The 21541-nt window shown below is 41.7% G+C and overlaps 1 protein-coding gene across 4 annotated transcripts in view; it reads left to right on the top strand.

Annotated features, from left to right (window-relative positions):
* The window catches only part of Prickle2 (prickle planar cell polarity protein 2), a 331379-nt gene that overhangs the window by 247727 nt on the left and 62111 nt on the right, over positions 1 to 21541 (top strand). For all 4 annotated transcript variants that reach the window (XM_060383771.1, XM_060383772.1, XM_021638249.2 and 1 more), the window contains one exon: positions 1665 to 1848. In XM_060383771.1, coding sequence (XP_060239754.1) covers positions 1665 to 1848 — 184 coding nt within the window. The remainder of the gene's footprint in view (positions 1 to 1664; positions 1849 to 21541) is intronic.

The raw sequence follows: 21541 nt of genomic DNA, 5'->3' as shown, positions 1-21541 counted from the left end.
ATACAGTTTGCCAGTTCTTCAAGATGATAAACGTGTGATGTCGTGATTCCGTTGCTAGGTATATGCCTAAGAGAAATGATGGCATAGATCTATATAAAATTGAACCTAAACATTGACATTAGAATTGGTCAAAAGAATAGAGAGTCCAAATAGCCACCAGTTGATAAATGCACAAATGTGATGCATTTCTGCAATGGACTATTCCTCAGCAATAAATAAAGCCATTCAAGAGATTGATGTATACTGCAGCATGGATAAACTATAACATTATTTTATCTGAAAGAAGCTAGTTTCAAAAGATTATATTTTGCATGGTTCTTTTATGTGAAATGTCCAAAATAGGCAAAACCAACCTAGACAGAAAGATTAGTGGTTGTCAGGTTATGTGAGCTTGGGCTCTGAGAAGTTTCTGTTCATGCTCATGTGTTTAGTGGGGGTGTCTAAAATTAGTGGAGATTGTGAAATCCTAACTATATTAAGAGCTACTGAATTATATGCTTTGGAAGGGTGGGTTTTATGCTATGTGAATTATCTTAACAAAGCTGTTGTCACAAAATTCAGACATGTGGAGATTAGAATTCTGGGCTCTTTCATTGCCTTTATAGAATGCTACAAAGAGATCAGCATACACAGGGAATAGTTGGTGAATGTCTGTCTCCTCCATTCTATTCTGCTTATTTTATTGGTAAGAGAGAGAGGTACGTGTGTGCTGCTTGACCTTACCGTTTTCGCTGTGACAATATTTAGACCCGGAGTAGGAAGTAGCCGGAAACCTGGAAGGAGATGCTCAGGTCGAGGGATTCGCATCCTTGACTGGTGCTATGGAGTACTTCAGACACATCCAGAAGGAGAGCTCAGTCAAGAGGAACAGGGTCAGCTGTGATAACACACACCTGTAACTCCAGCGCTACTGAGGCAGAGGGAGGCTGAGGCAGGCGGTTCCCCGGGGCTGGCTGGCTCCCAGTCTAGCCCTTTTGGTGAACTCTAGGCCATCTTATCTCACAAAGGGAAACAGAACCCAAGAAACATCTCTCTCTCTCTCTCTCTCTCTTTCTCTGTCTCTCAGAAAAAAATAATTCAGATATCTGAACTTAAATAAAATACTACATTTTAAGTTTCTGATTAAGACTCCCAATCATGGACCTTAAATGGTGGTGGATTATCTTCCTATAAGGATCTTGTGGCCACCTTTGTTTTAGGGGGAAACATTTATTCTTGATCCTAAAAAAAATAAAATAAAATCATACCCATGTTTCTTTTTATAATCTGTTGGGTTTTTTTTTTTTCTTGTTTGGATTTAAGAGCTTTTAAAAAGGACATGTCAGTATCTGTCATATCTGGTAATATTTCTGGTTAGTGTGGGGATTTTATATACTTAAATCTATTACAATGGATATTACAGTAAAGGGAGTTGTGGTTATGGTTATAGCTATAGGTCTGCGGGGTGTGTGTGTGTGTGTGTGTGTGTGTGTGGTATTTGGTGAGCTCCTACGTGCGTGCTTTCATATGACACATGTATGTTTGTGTCCTTTATAAACCAGTGTTCTCTAGATCACAGCTGGTGACCGTTTATGGGTTGAGATCCAAAGGCTGGTGACTAGGAGCCTCTTGAAAAGCAAATGGCTTTCTTCTTCCTTCTGACCTGCTGTGTTTGCTGCCTCCAGGAAGATCTGCCTGCACTGCAAGTGTCCCCAGGAGGAGCACATGGTAACAGTGATGCCACTGGAGATGGAGAAGACCATCAGCAAGCTCATGTTTGACTTCCAGAGGAACTCGACCTCCGATGATGACTCGGGCTGTGCTTTGGAAGAGTACGCCTGGGTCCCGCCGGGGCTGAAGCCTGAGCAGGTATCCATCTTCCTTTCCCACGCCTTTAACTTTAAATGCTGCTCTCCCAGTGCTTCCACACCCCAGCTTAGGTCACTCTGCTGATTCACAGTTGTGTGGAAGTAAACGAGTGAAAGATATCTCAGGTCTCAATGAAAAAAAAAAAATGGAACCGAGCCTAGAATAATCCATCACTAATTCATTCTGTATTGTCATTGTCAACTGCAGATTGTCTGGAAACATCTTAGAAATGTTAAATATTAGACTTTATGTTTTCAAGTGCAGGGAGAAGAAGCGGGATAGCACAGACATGAATCATCACTTTTAGAGTCTTGATAAAGAAGTGGTTCTCAACCTGAGGGTCATGACCCCCTCAGGGGTCACATGGCAGATAGCCTGCATATCAGAAATTTACATTACAATTCATAAAAGTAGCAGTTTGACATTTATGAAGTAGCGATGGAATAATTTTTTTCCATTGGGGGTTACCACAACATGAGGAACTGTGTTAAAGAGCCGTGGCATTAGGAAGGTTGAGAACCACTGTGCTAAAGAAAAATGACTTGTCTTCTCAGCGGTGCAGTGCGTGCTATGCTTGAATATTGAACTTGACCTTACTTTATAAACACAATGCCTTTCCCTGAGATGTTCCTGGCACTCCTCACAGGCTGTAAACATTACTAGCCCGATGAGAATATCTTTTCTCTTTGCTTCTTTCTGTTTTGCATTTCCCCTAGAGATAGCTGGCATTGTCTCGCGTTCAGTGGCACTTGGTGTTTTCTCTTCCAGAAGTCTGCAATCAGCCTAGCAGCACGTCTATAAGCTGGGGTCTCTTACCATTGCCCTGATAATGACTTTCAGAGACAGCTAGGATCTTAAAAGTGTTAACTACTATTGTCTTCCCCTGAACCATTACTTTCTTGAGAGAATTCTGTGTCTGGCGGAGTATTTAGAAGCTCGAACAGCCTGACTTGTGTGTCAGAAACATTAAGTGTGATAACACTTTCAGGAAAAGTACTTTGTAATTAAGACCCAAGAATCCACTAATAACTAGAGAAGTGGTTCTACTATTGTGTCTCTGATTAGCCATTTTCCATTTTCTTTGTCCATTGTCCTACTTTCATTTCTGTTTCTGCGATAAAATTCTCTTAAAAAAAAAAAAAAGCAGTGCTGGAGAGGGAAGGTTTATTTTACCTCACAATTCCAGCTCACATTGCAGAGAAGTCTATGGCAGAAGATTGAGACAGCTAATCATATCACGTCTCCAGTCAAGAGCAGAGAGAATGAATATGCACAAGCATGCTTGCTTGTGCTCAGCTCAATTTCTCCACCCTTAAGCTATCCAGGACTCGGCCCAGCAAATGGTGCCTCCCTCGGTGGGCTGGGTGTTTCCACGCCAATTAGCTTAATTGAGGCATGCCCACCGGCCAGCCCAGTGCAGACAATTCCTCATTATGACTCTCCCCCCAGGTGATTCTAAACTGTGTCAGCTTGACAATTAATGCTATCCCGTCCATATTGCTGTACCAAATTGGCATATGAAATCTGTCTTGTAGATATGGTTTATCTAGCAGAGAAATATTGTATAAATGTATGAATTTTTATAAATAAACTTATATATAAAAAGTCATAATAAGCTTTTATATAGAAGCTCATATATACATACATATACATATATACATATATACATACATATACATATGTATATATGTATGTACATATGTACATACATATATGTATATGTATATACATATATATATAGATCAATACTAGGTCTTGAACTAAGGGCCTTGTGTACTCTGGGTAAATGTTATTCCCATGAGCTACAATCCCAGCCCACAAGTTTATATTGCCAGCTGAAACATTTGAGGATCTAGAATTTTATTCATGCAGAAATACAGTTGCATGGGGTTGAGCACTGGCCATTCTCTTCAGACACTATCTGATGTGAGCAAGTCATTTCAGTTTTTGCTACATCCACTTAATCTTCTTATGTTGCTTTCCTACGTGCAACTCAGCCGTGTGACCTTTCTTCTCATCACACATAGAAAAGACAGTATCTTGGATGAGAAACAATCATGGAAAACATTTCCATGGGAGTCAAAGGCAGTGCATTCTTAGGATATTGGCAGAACAACAGAAAAGTGCTTTCGCATAGCTTGTGGGTCTAAAGATTGCATTGTTGAAGAATTAATTTTAAATTCTGAATTTAGATAAATATCTGAATTTATCTAGGCATTTGAATAGGGTGCTGCTGAATCAGTGTCACTGGCATAGCTGTTACGCTGAGCAAAGAGTTTGCACACCTGGGTAGACCTGGGAGCTGGTTTCATTTTCCTGCTGACCTCATTTCCAGTACCTTCTTTGTGGTCCATCATGATTATCATTGTTCTTCACCTAAATGGCATTGCTTCCTGCTGAATTAGGCCCTGAATCTTCCAATGCTCCCGCTTAAGTAGGCTCTTCTCTGAGATCACTAACAATCTTTGGTGATGCTCAGCTTCCAGGAAAACTTTCCACATGTGTTCACTGAAGGAAGCACGTGGTTGTAGAAGTTAACAACTAACTAAGCCTGCAGTTCTAATTGTGAATGGCTGTACTCTAATTGCAAATGGCTGTAGGCCAGTTAACTCATTCAGCTGTCTTGAGGAAATGTAAAATTGAAGTTTTTTTTTTTTAATGTAGTTTGATAGAAACCGGTAAGCACTGTTAAACAAATGGTTGGAATTGTGCAAAGTGAAAAGGTGTTCCCCTCTCTTGCAGTTGTTCTTCAGGAGGTGTTCTTGATTCCCAGTACTCGTGAAACCTCTATATGTAACCTCTGTGATGCACATAACTAGAAAACAAACAGAATATCAGGGTATTTGAAGGGGTCAATATTAACCCAATATAATGTGTGTCTACTAGTAAAAGTCTTTGAAGAGGCCATGTTGTATGCTAGAAGTGGGCTTCAGGTTTGACGTTTTGAGATCTTTTAAAGTCTATTATTTACAAAGATAATTGTGGGTTTAAAGGTTTTTTTTAAAAGCTGTCTGGTATGCACTTAGATTAGAAAAGGTGATTTAATATCATGCTAAGAATTGAGAGAAATTATTTTCTATCAAGAGAAATTATGCTAAATATGAAAAACACTTTGTGCTAGAGAAAAATATTAAAGACTAATTAAGGTGGAGAATAATGTACTTTAATTTCAGTTTGGAATCTTTCCTCTCACTCCATGATCGTGAGGCTGATGATATACCTGCAGGTGATGTCCTTTATTGCTCTTCCTCCTGAGTAATTCCTTCAATTTAATAGAATGCATGTGAAATTTACCTCGCGTTCAGGGAAGTATTCATGAACATGGGCATTTAGTTTCATAAAAATCCACCAGTGTCAAAACTGGACCTTCTTACGCTCAAAATGGCCAAGAGAACAGATGATGCTGGAAAGGCACTCACCTTGTGCTTTCAAATGATTCAAAACTCATTGGTGACAACTGTTCAAGTCCTCTGCTTTGGCTCACTGCGTATTAAGGAGTTTAACATCATCTGGAGAATCCTGCAGTAGCCAACCAGAAAGCTGCAGTCTACCCTTAAAGGCCATTGGAAAGCAGTTTCAAGGCTCCAGTTTTCATTCAGACTCAATTAATAATTGCAGTCATCTTCCATAAGTGATTTTTGGCAAGATTATAATAGATAATCATAAACAAGTTTAAATAAAGCAAACAGCAAGCATGATGTTGGCATTTCTAGATAGACAGTTCTCATTTTAGGAGTTCAATGGATTACAGAATGGCTGGCGGCATCCCTCACCTCCCCCTACCAGATGACAGGAACATCTCCCAGTTATGACAATCAACTACATCTTCAGCATTGCCACGTGTTTCTGAAGAATTAAATAGCAATTGGATGGAAATGATGTTAAAAGTTGTAGTAGAGGGAGTGAAGAAATGGCTCAGTGCCAAGAGTATCTGTTGCTCTTGCAGAGGACCCAGATTCTGTTCCCAGCACCCACGTGGTGGCTCACAATCATCCATGACTCGTTCCAGGAAATTTCATCACCTCTTATGGTCACTGCAAGTACCAGGCACACACATGGCACATATACATACATGTAGGCTAGATGCTCATACATACAAAATAAAATAAACATGTCATATATCTATAGACCAACAGATACTTGGAGTGTGTCTCAGCAAGAACCTAATCCAATTAAGGCAAAAGAGGATGGCTCTACTTAACACATATTCATTGAATGCTCACCAAGCTTTGGATCCTGCATACTGACTGCTCTCTTGTAATACAGCCCAGTGCTTATTAGAGTATTAGAACTGTGACCCATTGTTTTTGAGGCTGTCCCTGTCTTCTACACTAAATCAAAACAAGAACTGGAATGGGAAGAACCTGTTGAGGGTGGTTCCCGGTTTGGAAATACACTTCTTCCTTTTTATAAAGGGAAGATTTATAGTCAAGAGGAAAGAAAGTGGGAGCTGGAGAGATGGCACAGTAGTTAAGAATGCTTGCTTCTCAATTTTGAGGACCAGGCTTTAGATCCCAGGACCCATGTCTTACGGCTCACAAGCACCTATGACTCCAGCTCCGAAGGATCCAGTGACCTTCTCTCCTCTGCAATCACTTACACACACACACACACACACACACACACAAACACACACAACTAAATTAGACAAATATTCTCTAACAGAAAATAGGAAGCATCTAAAACAGCAAATGACAGTCCTTTCCACCGAATGGAGAGAATTCTATCGTAAACTTTTTGGAATGTTCAAGTATTTGTGTATAGAGAGGGGGTTGTCTTTTGTGTGGATTTGGATAAAAAATGTGTGATGATGTCCTCTACCTTCCATGATGTGGCTTTTTCTTTTCTTGTATTGTGAACGTTTTTCTATATCAGTTTACTTCAGAGCAAATTCTCTTACTTACGTAGTGATCAGATTTTCCATTGTCTAACTTGAAGCACCCACCACTAGGAGGCTGAAACATTTGGAAATCTGTGATTAGGGGCTTGCGGGAGTTCTAATTCTCTAAAGGACTGACAGATTCTACCAGTATATGAGTGGAACTTTGAGATACTGAACAGCCTGAAAACAGCCAAATGACCCAGGACAAACGAGAATGGCCACTATTTACATAAAGAGCTCAAGGACTGATTTGACCAGTTTTGTTGTTAGTTATCTCTGGCTGTTGTACGCCATAGATAGCTCTGGGGTCTCGCAGACATCCCTGCCCTCTGCTCAAGAAAAATCCTGGAAGAGGAGTGCCCACGCAAGCAACTCTGAGGCTTTTGTTCATTATGACAAACTGCACGTTCTCAGGTGACGTCTTCCTTAGGTATACAGGGTCATGTTGTTTGTATTTTTTCTTCCTTTTGCTGCCCCTTGGAAATCCGAATGGCTTTTCATGAATGCCTTCTTAGTTGACATTTTGGCTATCCTAAGTGTCTGTGACAGAGTGTCACATATAAATATGTCAAATCCTTAGTCTCCAAGGTTAGTAAGTAATCTTCCCTTGACCTTAACTTCGTCCTAGTCCATAAAGTGGAAAGTCAGTTATTTTCTGCCAGATCATTCCACATTCTTTTCAGACTATCCAAGCAAGAATGAAAAACAGATGCCAGGAATAATTACTTTTTTTTTTAAACTTTTGAAGCATTTTTCCGATGAAAACTAAAACACCAAATACTTCCCAGAGATTAAGTGAATTAGGTGGTTTGACCTTTATAAAATTATTTCTATTTAGAGAATATAAGTCCTTTTTGTTCCTTTTTTCATGACCATTGCTTATGCTTTAAGCATCACAATAAATGTGATCCACGTATGATTCAAGATCTGGTCCCCAGGTATGAGCCTTGTAACAAAGCCTTGCAATTTCCCTTAATATGTATCAGACTCACTGTTGGGTGTTTATTAGTATTGTGATTTGCTTAATATTTCACTCCCCTCACTTGGCTTTGATACTTGGTTGGGCAGAGATCTTGCCTGCTTTGTTCTTTAAGAAACCTCCCCAACACCAGCCCAACACACAGTGCCTGACAACTCCTACGCACGAAACAAGACGTTACTAACAGTCAGGATGACAGGAGTTCCCTGCAGAAGGAAAAATGTTCATGGATACAGCACGTAAAAAGGATGGCTTTTGTTAGATTTTTTTTTCCCTAAATGGGGGATTGTTTCTTATCACTTGTTTCTGTTCCCCATGCTTCCTCTGAATATGTGCACTCTCACCGAATTCTCTAGCCACCTTAATCACACCAGGCTTTGTTAGGCTGCACAAAGGCGGGAGAGGGTGCTGTGCAGTAAGGCCTCTGCTCTAGTGCAGACCTGAATCAGCAATGCTGGCTCCAAGATCCAGGTCTGGAGCAGTGGGGGAGGAACTGAGGGCTGGCAGCAGATCACTGTTTCCCAACCAAGGAATCATCTCTGTCTGAGTCAAAGTGTCAGGCACTGCAAAGCCACAGCCTGCAAAAGCAGCAGCCCATCCCACGAAGGGAGCCTAGCTTCCGCAACCAGGCACATCTGGATGACTGGTCACTTTCCGACCTCGGGGAAAGTTGTTCTTCCCAGGAGCCTCGGTTCCCCCTTGAGGAGGGGGAGGGCAGCGGTGATGGCCGTGTTATTTAGCTTTTAGTACAGACCTGCTCTTGTGTGCTCACCACCGTTTTTTTGTGAGCCTGTGTAGGTGTGTGCATGTTCATGTATGTGGGTATATGTGTGCAGAGGACAAAGGACAACCTTAGGTGTGGGTCCTTACGTGCAATCCACCGTGTTTTGTTTTTTCCGGCTTGTATGTTTGTATGTATGTTTGTTTGTTTTATACAGTCCCTCACTATCCTGGACCTTAGTAAGTAGGCTAGACTGTCTGGGTAGTGCCCCTTAAGGAATCCACCTGTCTCTACTTTCCCACTGTGCCGGTCTAAGCACTTGCTGTCATTCCTACCACAAATGTGTCTTTTCACAAGTGTTCTGAGCATTTGAACGCAGGTCCTCACGCTTGCAAGACAAGCACTTTATTGATATATCTGTCCGTCTAGCCTCCCCACAACTTAAAATTTATCTTTTAGGTTTTTGTGCAAGTTTATATTAAATGTTGAACACAGTCCTCAGCCATCCTCTCTTTTCTTGCCTTCCCCTCTCCCTGATAGTTCTTTGTCTCCTAGATCATTTTGCTTCTGCTTTCATGTCATTTGATTTTATGCACCTATATAAAATCCAGGATACATAAATGAGTGCGAACTTATAGAATAGCTGTGTTTTGGAGACTGTTTAAATTTCATTATCTCAAGTTCCATTTTCCGGCAAATGACATAATTTTGTTTTTTATGGCTAAAAAAAAAGTTATTGTGTATATATAATATACCCCATTTTCTTTATCTGTTCCTCTGCTGTAGGATAAATATTTTGGCTCTGTAACTTAGCAGTTGTAAGCAGTGTGGTGATAATCGTCAACGTACAAGGATCTCTGTGGTGTGCTGTGGGGTCCTCTGCACATCACCACCATTCCTAACAACCTGATTTTGTCTCTATTGTAGAAGTGAGTAAACCAAGGCTTGGAGAAGTTAAGTAACTTGCAGATAGACAGACCCTGGAACCAACATGTTCAGACTTGTCAGTTCTAGGACTGGCCTGGCTCTGAACAAAGACATATGAAGCACATAGTTATTGCTCAAATAGTTGCTTCTTTGCCACCCTTCTTGGAAGATGCTATCAACTAAATGACTACTACGGCTCTGAGTTGGCTCACGGAGGATAAAGTACTGCTTGGCTGTCCAGGAGAGAGGAAGGTTAGGTGGGGATGTAGGAGAGGGAATAAGCACAGACTTTATAGGAATCCTGGGTTTCTTCTCAGCTTTCTCAGAGGCAGTGTAGTTCAGCATCCCTCTGAAGTGTGCCACAAGCCTGGTGCACAAAGGCTTTAATAGAAAAACCCAGTACAGGGCTCTGTTCTTCAGCATCTGTGTCTACGGTTGTTTTTTAAAAAATATTGATGCCACCAGAGTGAGGTCACTTAGGGCTGTAAGAGTAAATTCTTCCTCTCTTTTCATTTAACCAGCCTTCAAACAGATTTTACTGAAAACAGAAGCAAAAGCAAATATATACACACACACACGACACACATACACACACATACATATGCTCATGCCCATGGAAGTGTGAAGGTACTGGATCCCCTGAGACTGGACACAAAAGCACACCAAGGACAGACTCCCCAAGGTAAAGAGACAGAGCTGGGGTCTGCATCTGCTTGAAGGATCATGGGGGATGATATATTTAGGAATTGGATGGATTCTCTTTCTCCTTCAGAATGCCCACCAAATCTTTGTTTTGGAGGAGAAGAATCAGGTGGCTGGCCATCTTAAATGTTTAAGTGAAATTAAATGTTTAAGTATGTTAATTTACCTAAACCTTCTTTTCCCTGAACTGGCTTCCTGCAGGGGATCTGTCTGACTTCTATGACTGTACAACTTAATGCTAATTGTCTTCTCTGACCCCACCATGCCTAAGCTGCTTGGACAAGGACTCAGGCAGAGCCTCTGGATTCTATATTATCCAGTGCCTCAGGCAGGCTTCAGGATCATCTATTTAGGAAATGAAAACTGCCATACACCCTTCTTGCTGCTTGTGGTCTTGGAGTCTTGTGGTCACACCCTTGAAGCTTACAGGAACCAGTCCCTGGAGCATTCTCAGTAGGCTTCTGGGGGGTCTGCCCACTAAGACGAATATTTTATACACCTTCCTGGCTGCAGGGAAAATCAACAGGTCAACAGGAAGCATCATAACTGGCCCCTTATTTTGCCCTGTGACATTTCTGTAGTGGTTGTCTTTAATGGCTGGTCAGTGAGCTTGTTGGGACCATTTCATTCAATTTTTCTCCCTAATGAATATGTAAAAAAATAAATGGAAGCATATACTGGAAAATGATGTAGAAAAGGAACAGCTATCAGGGTTTTTACTTCTTAATGTACTTCTTCAGCTGATATTTACTATGTACTAACTATGTCTCAGCCATCGTTTGGGCACTGGGTATAAAACAACTAAAGAGACAGTTAAAAGTTTCTACTGCACTGCAGTCGTAAGGATGATGAAGGAAAATTAAGAAACAAACACACAATCAAAATAACTCCAGACTTTTAGTTTTCAAGAATGTGCGGTGATATGTTCATAGCAGTGTTGGATGGTGCCCCCATGTTTCACTTGTGTCTTACTCAGACTATAAAGACTGGGAACCAACTCCAGTGTCATGATTATGGTCGTGGGTGTTGAAAAGGTGGCTCGTTTGGCCTGATCTCTGAGGAAGTGGCAACTGAGTTGCTGCTGAGTGGCACCAAGACATCGGCTTTGCAACATCAACCTGGTTTGTGTGTTCCTTTGAGTGAAGCTTAGAAATAAAATGAAGTTGATACTTATTGTATACAAAAGCATTTGAGGAGAACGTTGACGGATAATTTGGGTAGATGTGAATGGAGTCCAAGGCATCCGTGGGCACAATAGGAGACCTTACTGCGTGTTCAGTTAGTGCCCTGATGTTTCCATGGTATATAGAAGTGGAGCAACTAAGAATGCTCATTCAGGGTGGGCTGTGGAAGCCCTAACCAACAACTGCCCCATGCTGCATGTGTAGCAGACAAATACCCTTTTTATCGTCTGTTCTGCCTTTTAAAGTATGAACCTACAATAGGGAAGCCTACATTTTCTCCTTCACCACTATGAGCTCAAATCCCAATAACATCAGATCCGTGTTTATCATCACTAACCGGATGTTGCATGAATAAACAATGGTACTTAATCCCCCCTTTAAAATGCTAAAATTCACAGATGATCAGCAACTAGAGCAAGAAGCAGGTAAGAGCAGAGCCAGATAGATCTATGATCAATATCTGTCTCGTGTTAGAGGCCATTGGGCTTTCATCCTCCACTCATGCCTCTCCCTGGGTGCTCCACCCAGGAGATCAGATACAGTGAAAGAGTAGAGAAGTGTGCTTGCCACCAGCTTTCTCTCTGTAGGCTGGAAATTTCCCCTAATCTTGGGTTGGCCTTGGTGACTAAGGAGTTTCCCCATCATTACAGGAAGCAACATAGTCCTACTCTCCAAAACCTGTCCTCATTGTCAATTTCTTGTTTATCTTTGGCGCTTCGCCACCTCCCACCCTGTCCTGACTCTCCTCCGTTCAGGCTCTCCTGTTCCTGGTACATTGTCATATATCTGGGTGTCAGCAGCGATAACTCATTCATCTGGGACATACATGCTTAGTGTCAACCATCTTCTTAGCAATTTCCTCATCACTAGAGGATAACATAAACAAAGACACAGTGTCTCTACCCTCATGCAGGTGGCAGTCCTCTCAAGAATCCAGATGGGTTAAACCTCTGCAAAAACAATCACTGGACTTGCCAACCACTTCCAGAATGGTGTTTTCACCTCATGACCCCTGCAGTGCATGCTGAGCTCCAGGTCAAAGTCCATGACTGTAGTGAGCTGCCTGCTTCTGCAACTGAACTCTTAGAGTCTGCTTCCACAAAGCTGTAGCTTCTGCTTAAGCTTTATGGTCATTCACCCCAATGTTCTCAGTGCAGTTCAAGAGATGAGTGGGGAAGGGAAGCAAGAAGGAGACAGGAGGAGGCCCAGCAGTCTCCTCCGTAGTTCTCAGGAAATTAGTCACATGAACAGTGTGTGTTTATCTTGGCTCCAGAGCGGCCCTGATGTCATTGGATGAAGATGGGAAATATGCGTGCATGTGCAGCATTCAACACAACAGCCTGTTAATAAACTTGTCTCCAGTGGAGTTTTCAGAGATGAGGCTAGAACCTGGGTTCCCAGGCATCAGGGCCTCTGCCAGATGAAGTCAGCAACAGCGTGGCCAGCTTCCACCAGCAGGAACTTGTCAAGGCTCATGGACAGAATGTGAGGCCCAGGGAAGCCAACGAGCATTTTTGCAAGGGCAGGATGGAGCCTGCTGTTGAAGTTCTCAGCTCTCAGTACAAATAGCTCTCGCCTCCTCCATGGATATGTCCTCAGATGCTAAAGAGTGGGTGTGGGTCCCTGGACTTGTATGAATTCACAGCTGCGCATACTCTTTGCTAACTGAACAGTCTGTACTGTCTGCTGGGATGAGAGCTGACTTATTCTCCAGGTGACCTGCTTGGTCTTAGGACTTGAGAGATATTTGTGGTAACTATGGGATGGCTAGATGAATCCACCATCAGATAACTAACTTCCTTACTCACCTTTCTACCTGTCTGCCTATCTGCCCATTCATCCGCTCAAGCATTTAAGCATTTGCTCCTTCAGTAGTTGTTTATTAAGTACACATTATGTGCAGGCCATTAGTCTAGGTGGCTCATTTCCAGATGCAATGGGACAGCACCAGGCATAGGATTTTATTTATCATAGTGGATTTCTGCCTCACAGAGAGATATAGGAGGGTCCTGCTCATAGAAGACTCAACTCACACTGACTTCAGTCTTTGGGCTTATCTTCTGTGGTTTCTGACTTTAAGTACCTGTCCTTCCAGGCTGGGCTAGACAGCCTCTAGGCTCATAGCTTTGACTCTTGTTTGCTCTATGTTTGAATCTCAGCTGTGCTACTGTCTGATGCTAGCCAATGAATTTCCCTTCAGAGACTCCTAATGCACCTTCTGAAGGTAAGAATGTCATCACTTAACTATAGCATGGTTATAAGGATTCAAAGAGACAATGTCTTAGGGACTGATGCTTTCAAAATGACGACCATTTCCAACAGTAAAAAGTGGGAAATCACTCTGACAACAAATGAGTGGATAAACAAATGGGCTACATTTGTATGAGAGGCCACTGTCTGCAATGAAAAGGAGCAGAACCTTGACATGGACAACAATGTGAATGCTCTCCTATCATTACACCAAATAAAAGACTGAGACAAAAAGGTATAAGCAGTATGCATCCATCCATCTAAAACTCTGGAAGATGCAAATATACAGTGACAGCATATCAGTGATCTCTTGGAGGTCAGGTGGTAGGAGGAGTAGATAGAAAACAAAAGAACAAATACACCAAACTTCATAAGGTGGATTCACTGTCTTGGATATGCTCATACTAGTATGAGGGTATAGGTATGTCAATCAATTTGTATATGTACTTTAAATATGAATATTATATGTCAGATACCCTAGTGAGGTGAGGTGAAATTGCTCTTCAGCAAACAGGAAGGCCTTCCAGTAGAGTCTTCCTGAGTTTCTGTGACTTGCCTCAGGAAATAAATAATTGAACTAATTACTTCTGGCCAATTACTGTCAGAAAAGCCTGCTCAATATTAATTATGCACAATAAAACGAATTGAAGGCAGAGATTCAACAATCTCCAAATGGATGGTACTAAAAACTCAGTCCCACAAACTTGCTTATTTCATCATCTGCGAATTCCCAAGGGTAGTATGTAATATGTAGTTGGTCCTTGGTAACCAATGATGCTAGCTGTTGTAGGATGGAAGTTAGGAAGACTAATGAAGACTCAGCAGTCAGATCTTGCTCAGGAAAGGTGATTATTTTCTCATGCAAAAGAATAAACCCATAGGCTGGGAGTTTGAAAGGGGCCAGAGCTATCACACAGGTATGTAGTCTGTACATTACACAGAAATGTCTGAGCAAAGGAGCTATGGGATACTGATACTCCCTTGGGCTGTGGTGACTTCAAGGAAGTACATCGTTTGACATACATCTCACAGCTTCCAGCTTCCTTGACTTACGCTGGGCTCCATCTGCCCTTCGTGGGGATTTTCTTCTTCTCACCATACCTATATCTATATCTATATCTATATCTATATCTATATCTATATCTATATCTATATCTATCTATATCTATATCTATATCTATATCTATATCTATATCTATCTGTATCTCAAACTTCCATAAAAGCCTAGTTGTAGCTTGGAACATTGATTTCCCTACATTTTCAAAGAATAATAAAAAAAAAAAAGATGATATTTCCATCCCTACTGGTATCTCTCACAGAGATTAGGATCTCCTTCAGAATCAATAGCCCAGACTGAATACATAGGGCCGTTTTTAATCTCCATTGCATGATCTGTCTTTCTGTAAATTGTTGCAGGCATCATAAGCCCAGAGCACGAGAGGCATGAGAAGAAGGATCTAAAATGCCTACCAGCCAATTTCCACAACCATTTGGCAACTCTGTTAGTGTTTTTTTTAGGGAGAGGTCAAACAACATAGATAAATTTGAGGCCAGGCTTTGAAACCTCCATCTTCCTCCTAGATGCCATTACGGTGTGTGTGACCAGTCGATAGTTTATCTTGATGATGGATGAGCTGTAAGAAACTGCTCTGCTGAGATACAGTCAATGGGCAGTCCTTCCAAAACAGGTTGGCTGTAAAACACGGCTTTGGATTAGCAGCACTGGAAAGCTCACACAGTTCTGCCACTCTCATGCTCTATAGAGTACTATAACTAGAGGAAGTTGGTTTTTCCTTTCTAATCTCTAAAAATAAGACAGGGAATCTTGCCTAATGGAATAACTAACTGATATCTGGCATCTCAAGGACCTCTAGAATTATATTGCTTGCAATGGTCAGCAGTTGATGTGAAAACATTTTTCTAGGCAAGGCCTAACTGGGGAAACAAAACTAAGATTAAAGTCTCAAATTCTCATCCAGAAGAATGAGGGCAAGAACAATAGAATTTAAGATTATAAGCAGAGTGATACAGAACAAAAACTATGTAGCCTAAGCCTTGCATCTGACAGTCAAGACAGTCTCCAAGAAAGTACAAAACATGCCCTGTCTTTAGATTGTCGGAGGTAAGGAACAGATAACTCATACTGCCACTCTTCTTGTGACGTCAAAGGAAAGAAAGTCTTCCAGTTTCCAATGGCCGCTTGCACTGTGAGGATATGAACTAGGTTTTTCCTCCTTGCTGTGAAACAAGAATAAACAAGGCAGTGTTTCCAGTTCATAGCAGAACAGTGGTAAGAGATCATGAAAAATAATTACTGCTGTGGCGGCGGCATGTTCCAAAACCTTTGTGACGTTTGTCCTTTTGCTCTATCAAGGCCGCAAAGAGACATCTTATGACGGTTACAGATCTGTTTTTCTTTGTATTACAGTTTTTCCATTGTGAAGCTATTTTGAGATGCTTGAAAGCTCATTATTACATCAAATACTAAACAGATTCTTACCTTTATATTGGAACAACACTATCTTTTTTTTTTCTTTTTTTGTTTTTTTTGGGGGAAGGCAGTAGCAAAGATTGAACCTATGACCTCAAGCATACAAGGCAGACTTTTCCACTGAGCAATGGCCTCTTTTTTTTCCTTTTCTTTTCTTCTTTTTTTTTTTTTGATGTTTAGCTTATTTTAAAATAAACATGATTTTCATAAGCAAAAAATGCTTATGGACATATACACTAAGGGTTCTTTCCTTTGTTGAAAAAGTATAAGGTTACACTTTTTGATTTGTTCGTTTTCTGTCTAAGTAGAACTCTGTAGGTAGCACGTGATAGATACTGCATTTTGATTTTAAATAAAATTTGAATACCTATTTTTCAATTCTCGGTAGGTATTATATATTTTTCGTTGTGGTGACATACATGATAAATGCCTCTAGTTTATTTTATCTTTTCTCTCCTCCCCTTTTATTTTCTTGACTTATTTCTTTATGATGTCTTCCCATTTCTCATGTTTCCTTTGCCTGACACAAAGTTATCATATATATATATTTGTATTCTTGAAATGATTTCCCCCAACCCCCGTTTTTGATGCCTGGCCATGATGGATTCCTTATTCCTTGTTCTAGTCTGCCCCTGTAAAGGAATCCTGCCTGTGTGATTTATAAAGAACCGAAATTCATTCTCTCACAGCTGAAACCTTGTGTGTTGCTACCACAGCGCAGCAGTGTGGCATTCTGCACTTGATTATCAGTTTGCCATTTCCAGTGAGCCTTTAACTTATGCACATTTTCATGGAGGCTGGCAACTTCAGGAGGTTGACATTGACTGGCATCTAGTGGGGGATTTTTTTTCTGCCTCCTTACGTGACAGAAGGGCAAGAGACGGGATGAGAACAGTAGGCCCAAATATCAGAACAGAAGAGGCTGGTCTCACTCTCCTGGGCCCTCTACTAGCAGCATTAATTTCTTCATCTGGGCCTGAACATTTCCCACCAGCTCTATCACCCATCATTGTTGCCTTCGGTATCATGTCTGGTGAAACAGTCTGGGGCCATACTCTTACTAGAGTGTCACTTTTGAAGTACTCCAAATCCCCTTGGATCCCAGCACTTAATGATGACTTGCTTCCTTACTTTACTTATTTTACCAATTATCCTGTTACTCAGGAAATTTATTCCAGATGTGATGATGATGACTGTTTGATTATGACTGCTTAGAGATCCCACGGAAGGTTTTTCCTCCCATCTCAAATACCTGAATCTCAGTATACATCCGAACAGCCTCACTTCTTTTGAGTTTACATTTGCTCAAGCCTGTGCCTAATGCAGTTTTGAAAAGTTCTTCTCTCTTCTCCAACTCTAGCTCTTTCTTTGTTTTTGAGTCATAATTTCAGTATGCAGCCCAGATTAGACTTAGTCTTGCAATCCTCCTGCCTCTGTTTCTCCATTGTTAAAAGTACAGGTGTGTACCACCAAACCCAGAGTTAGTTTCTCTTAACGTAACACACACAGAGAGACAATACATGTACCCCCATGCATCTGTAAGTGCCAGAGATGATGTTAGATTCCCTGGAGCTGATGGCTTTGTTGTGGTTGTGGTGGTGAGATGCCCAATAAGGGTACTGGCAGCCAAAGGCAGGTCCTCTGAAAGAGTAACAAGTGCTCTTGACCAATGAGCCATCTTTCCAACCCTTGGCTCCCTTCATTGAACACAGATAAGAATTGATTTTCAGGCTTTCCATTCATGGGTCTCCTTTAGTAAAAATAAGAAGAAAGGGAAAGCACGATTGAAATTTTTGTCTTTCTTCTTCTTCTTCTTCTTTTAATCTATTTCATAATACTGTCCAAACAGGGTTTAGGAGAACTTTTAATGAAGTAGCTGCTAAGGCAAAGAGTTCTGCAGACAAGGAAAGGAAAGGAGGGGGGAGGGGCACAGTGAAGCGACACTAGAGGGTGCTGCTGCAGCTTGTGCCACCAACAGCCTAGTGTGTCACAGTAGGAGCAAGGATTGAGAGAAGTGAGGCACCCCGGGTGCTGAAGAGGGTTTCCCCCTGAGAGCCATCTCCCTATGGAGAGACCCTTGTGCATCCAGCGTGCCCTTGTTTATGATTGTTGAATTTCGCATCAGGTTGCCTCTCAGATACTTCTTGAGCAATAGAATGAAGCTCCTTAGTGGTAATGGGAATTCTGTGATCAGTAAAATGTAGAGTTTGATGGCCTGAGACTAGAATATTCAAAAGAGATAACTGACCCATTATCCTCAGTGGCTTGTCTCCATGGAGACACAGCAGGAACAAGCAAGTCCCCAGATCCTTTCTTTTGTTACAGGCTCTCACGCCTGTGATCTTTCCTTGTCTTAGTGCAAACCAAAGGAAAGTTGCTTAGAGTGTTTAAATGTCAGTGTGGATGTATCTTCTGACTCATGCTTTTCCCCTGCTGATTTTTCACCATAATTCCAGAGAAGTGTTCCCAAAGGAGAACATTTGGTCCCAACGTGTAATGAAAATCACTCTCAAGTTGTCAGCTTTGTTGAGACACAATGGAGAACAGTGGTTGTCAGGGGCTGCGGGAGGGAGAAGTGGGGAGTTAGTTATTCCATGGGTATGGAGTTTCTGTGTGGGGAGAGGAGCGATTCTGGAGACCAGGGTCAGTGGGGATGGTTGTACAACAGTATTGAGGTGCTTCATACCATTTTAACATAGAAAGTGCTAACTTTTATCATGTACATTTTACCACAAAATAAATAACTTCAAAATTGAAGTAAAATAGCACAATGGATAAAAATCACTGTGAAGAATTGCATCATTCGCCTCAAAGACCCCATGATCTCTGTTGGGGATGAACCAAGGCACACAAACTTCTCTCTCTGTGACTCTAGGAGAAAAACATTTGTCATATCCAAGTCGATTTACATGATCTTCACAGGAAAATGTATGTGCACACTTCCAAAGTATATGCATAGCAAAGCCACTCACTTGATATCCACCTTTGGAACTCAAACTGATCTACAAGGTTTTCACAATTACAATGCTAAGCCGCTCTGTTTCCTATCATAGTTTTAGCAAGCTCAGCAGATGAGTGGTGACTATGTTATATATAATCCATCTAATACAAAGGGCAGAGTATAATCCTATACATCTGTGGAGATGATAAGAACGAGCTTTGAAATCAGGTATACATTTAAATCTTTGATCCACCTTTACTCTCCAGCATGGCAGATAGCTTATTATTTTGCTGATCCTCATTGTTTATGTTCCCATATTCACAAATTTGCCTCATTAACATCTCTTTCCAATCCCCAACTTAACAGGCATAGTGTTTTCATGGTCATTAAGATATACATAGAGAGATAAAAACCAAGGTGATATTTGGCATTTCTACTTGAGATCATACCAAATGGTCTGATTGGTACTACATTTCCATATTTGGTGCTTTTTGCTGGCGCTTTTACTGTTCAGAGTGCTGTGAATAATTGTGATGTATCTAATTTTCCTGAGGGCAAGTTTTGTTTTGTTTTTTTTCGAGAGAATATGTATGTTAGACAGTTTTCAGTCAGATATTCCTTTAATTCAATGAATTTTTATGCAATGGATTAATGAATCCAGGTCCTCCTGAAACCTCATAGTTGGTTTCTCTCACTACACATATCTGTCTGGAGCCGTTGATCAGACAGCTAGGTAAATGAGGTTTGAACTCATTATGCATTTACTCAACAACATAAGGCAGCTGGACTTTCTTCCAGGGGCATAGAATGAAGAGTCTTAGATGCTCTGTCTTAGATGCTGGAGTAGAAACAATGGAGGAGTAAGCTTCACTCTCACCTGCAAATAAAGCCATTTAGGACAAGAGCTTATTGGTTCCGTCGGTATTGGTATTTTTGTTGTTGCCCTTGTACACGTGTTCTATGCAACTATGTGCACCTGTGTATTTGAATGTACATGTCGTATGTGTATGCAGGCCACAGGTCAAACTCAGTTGTCTTCCTCTATTCATCTGTGTTTTGCTTTTGAGACAAGATCTCTCACTGAACTGGAGTTACCTTCAGTTAAAACCCAGTCGGCTACATTGGATGGCCAGTGAGTCATGGGACTGCTCTCGCCTGCTTCCCAGTGCTGGGCGTCCAGGCACACCCAGCCATGCCCAGGTTGTACAGGGGTGCTAGAGATCCGAGCTCAAGCTCCTATGCTTGTGTGTCAAGCAGTTTACCTATGGAGTCATCTTCCCAGCTCCAGTATTGTTGTTTTTTCCTTAATTATTTTTATTGTATGTGTGGATGTTTTGTCTGCATGGAGCTCTGGGTACCGCTTGCGTGCGCTACCCACAGAGTCCAGAAGAGGACACTGGATTTCCTGGAGCTGGATTTATAAGTGGTTGTAAGATACCGGAGGGTTCTGGGAACTGAAGCCAGGTCCAGCTTCATCTGAGGCATCTCTCCAGCCCCAGTATTGATGGTTGGATAAAAGCAGTCTTTGTTGCAGGTGTGACCTCAACGTCGTAGGAAATTGTGCTCACTTCGGCAGCACATATCCTAAACATCGTAGGAAATTTAGCAGCGTCCTTGGTTTCCACCCACTGGATGCCACCACTAGCCCCTCCCCTAGCTGTGACAGCCAAAATATGTCTATAGATATAGGGAGATGCTTTGGGGAGGCAGGGTCCCTAGCAACCCAATTTAGAAGCAGTGAGCTCGGCAATATAGAAAAGCCTGGTGTTGACCAATTAGGATAGTGAAGGTAAGTCAATCTTAGCATGACCTCTAAGCAAAGAATAAAAGTGAGGCTGTGTCCTCTGGAGAGGGAAGAGCCTGAGGTGGAAGTGAAAATTGCATCCTGAACAGATTGGACCTGAGGAGTCCAGTAGACATGTGAGAGAAAGAGTTCCGGTGCTATGTGGTTCCATCAAACAGGCACTGTGGCCAAGAGGGTCAAAGGTCAGAGCAGAGTCCAGAAGCAGTTGAGGGGCCAAGCTGGTCTGGGAGGAGTGGCTGGTCAGTCATAAATATCCTGAAAGCATGTCTTCAGAGCCCACATCTGTCAGGATTTGTTGTTGAACTTTAACACTGGCAGAAACAAATGAGATTCCTCGTTGGAAATATCTCAAATGAGCTTTTACTTCTAAGTTTGACTCCAGTTCTGCAGGAGTCTGAGCATGATGGAGCTGTTTGGGGATTACACTGCTATTTCCCCAGTCCTGTTCTGAGCAAACCAATTAAAGTTATAATGTACATCTCCAGGGGAGAAGAGACACGCAGTGGTGCTGAGTTTCTCCTCAGATGCCACTTTCCAACACTTTCTCCTACCGCTTGGTTGATGAAGTTCTGGCAAATAGGAGCAAAATAAGCTGTCGGTCCCTCAGAGGCACTTTGTCCTCATAGCTGTAATGGAACCTGATTGTCCTCTAGGTCTCTGTCTGAGAACCAGTATGTACTTTTCATAAATCCCACCATATCCCCCATAATCTGACCACATCTTCACAGTCTCAGAGGCCCCTGGGGGTTGCAGATCTCACCTCCCCAGGTTGAGTCTGAGCCAAGGCTCTTTGCTTCTTGGATAATGGGAAG

The sequence above is a fragment of the Meriones unguiculatus genome, chromosome 5 (assembly GCF_030254825.1).
Source record: "Meriones unguiculatus strain TT.TT164.6M chromosome 5, Bangor_MerUng_6.1, whole genome shotgun sequence".
NCBI classification, from domain to species: Eukaryota; Metazoa; Chordata; class Mammalia; order Rodentia; family Muridae; genus Meriones; species Meriones unguiculatus.
Note: the sequence above shows the minus strand (reverse complement) of the source record. Positions and strands in the feature narration are given on the sequence as shown.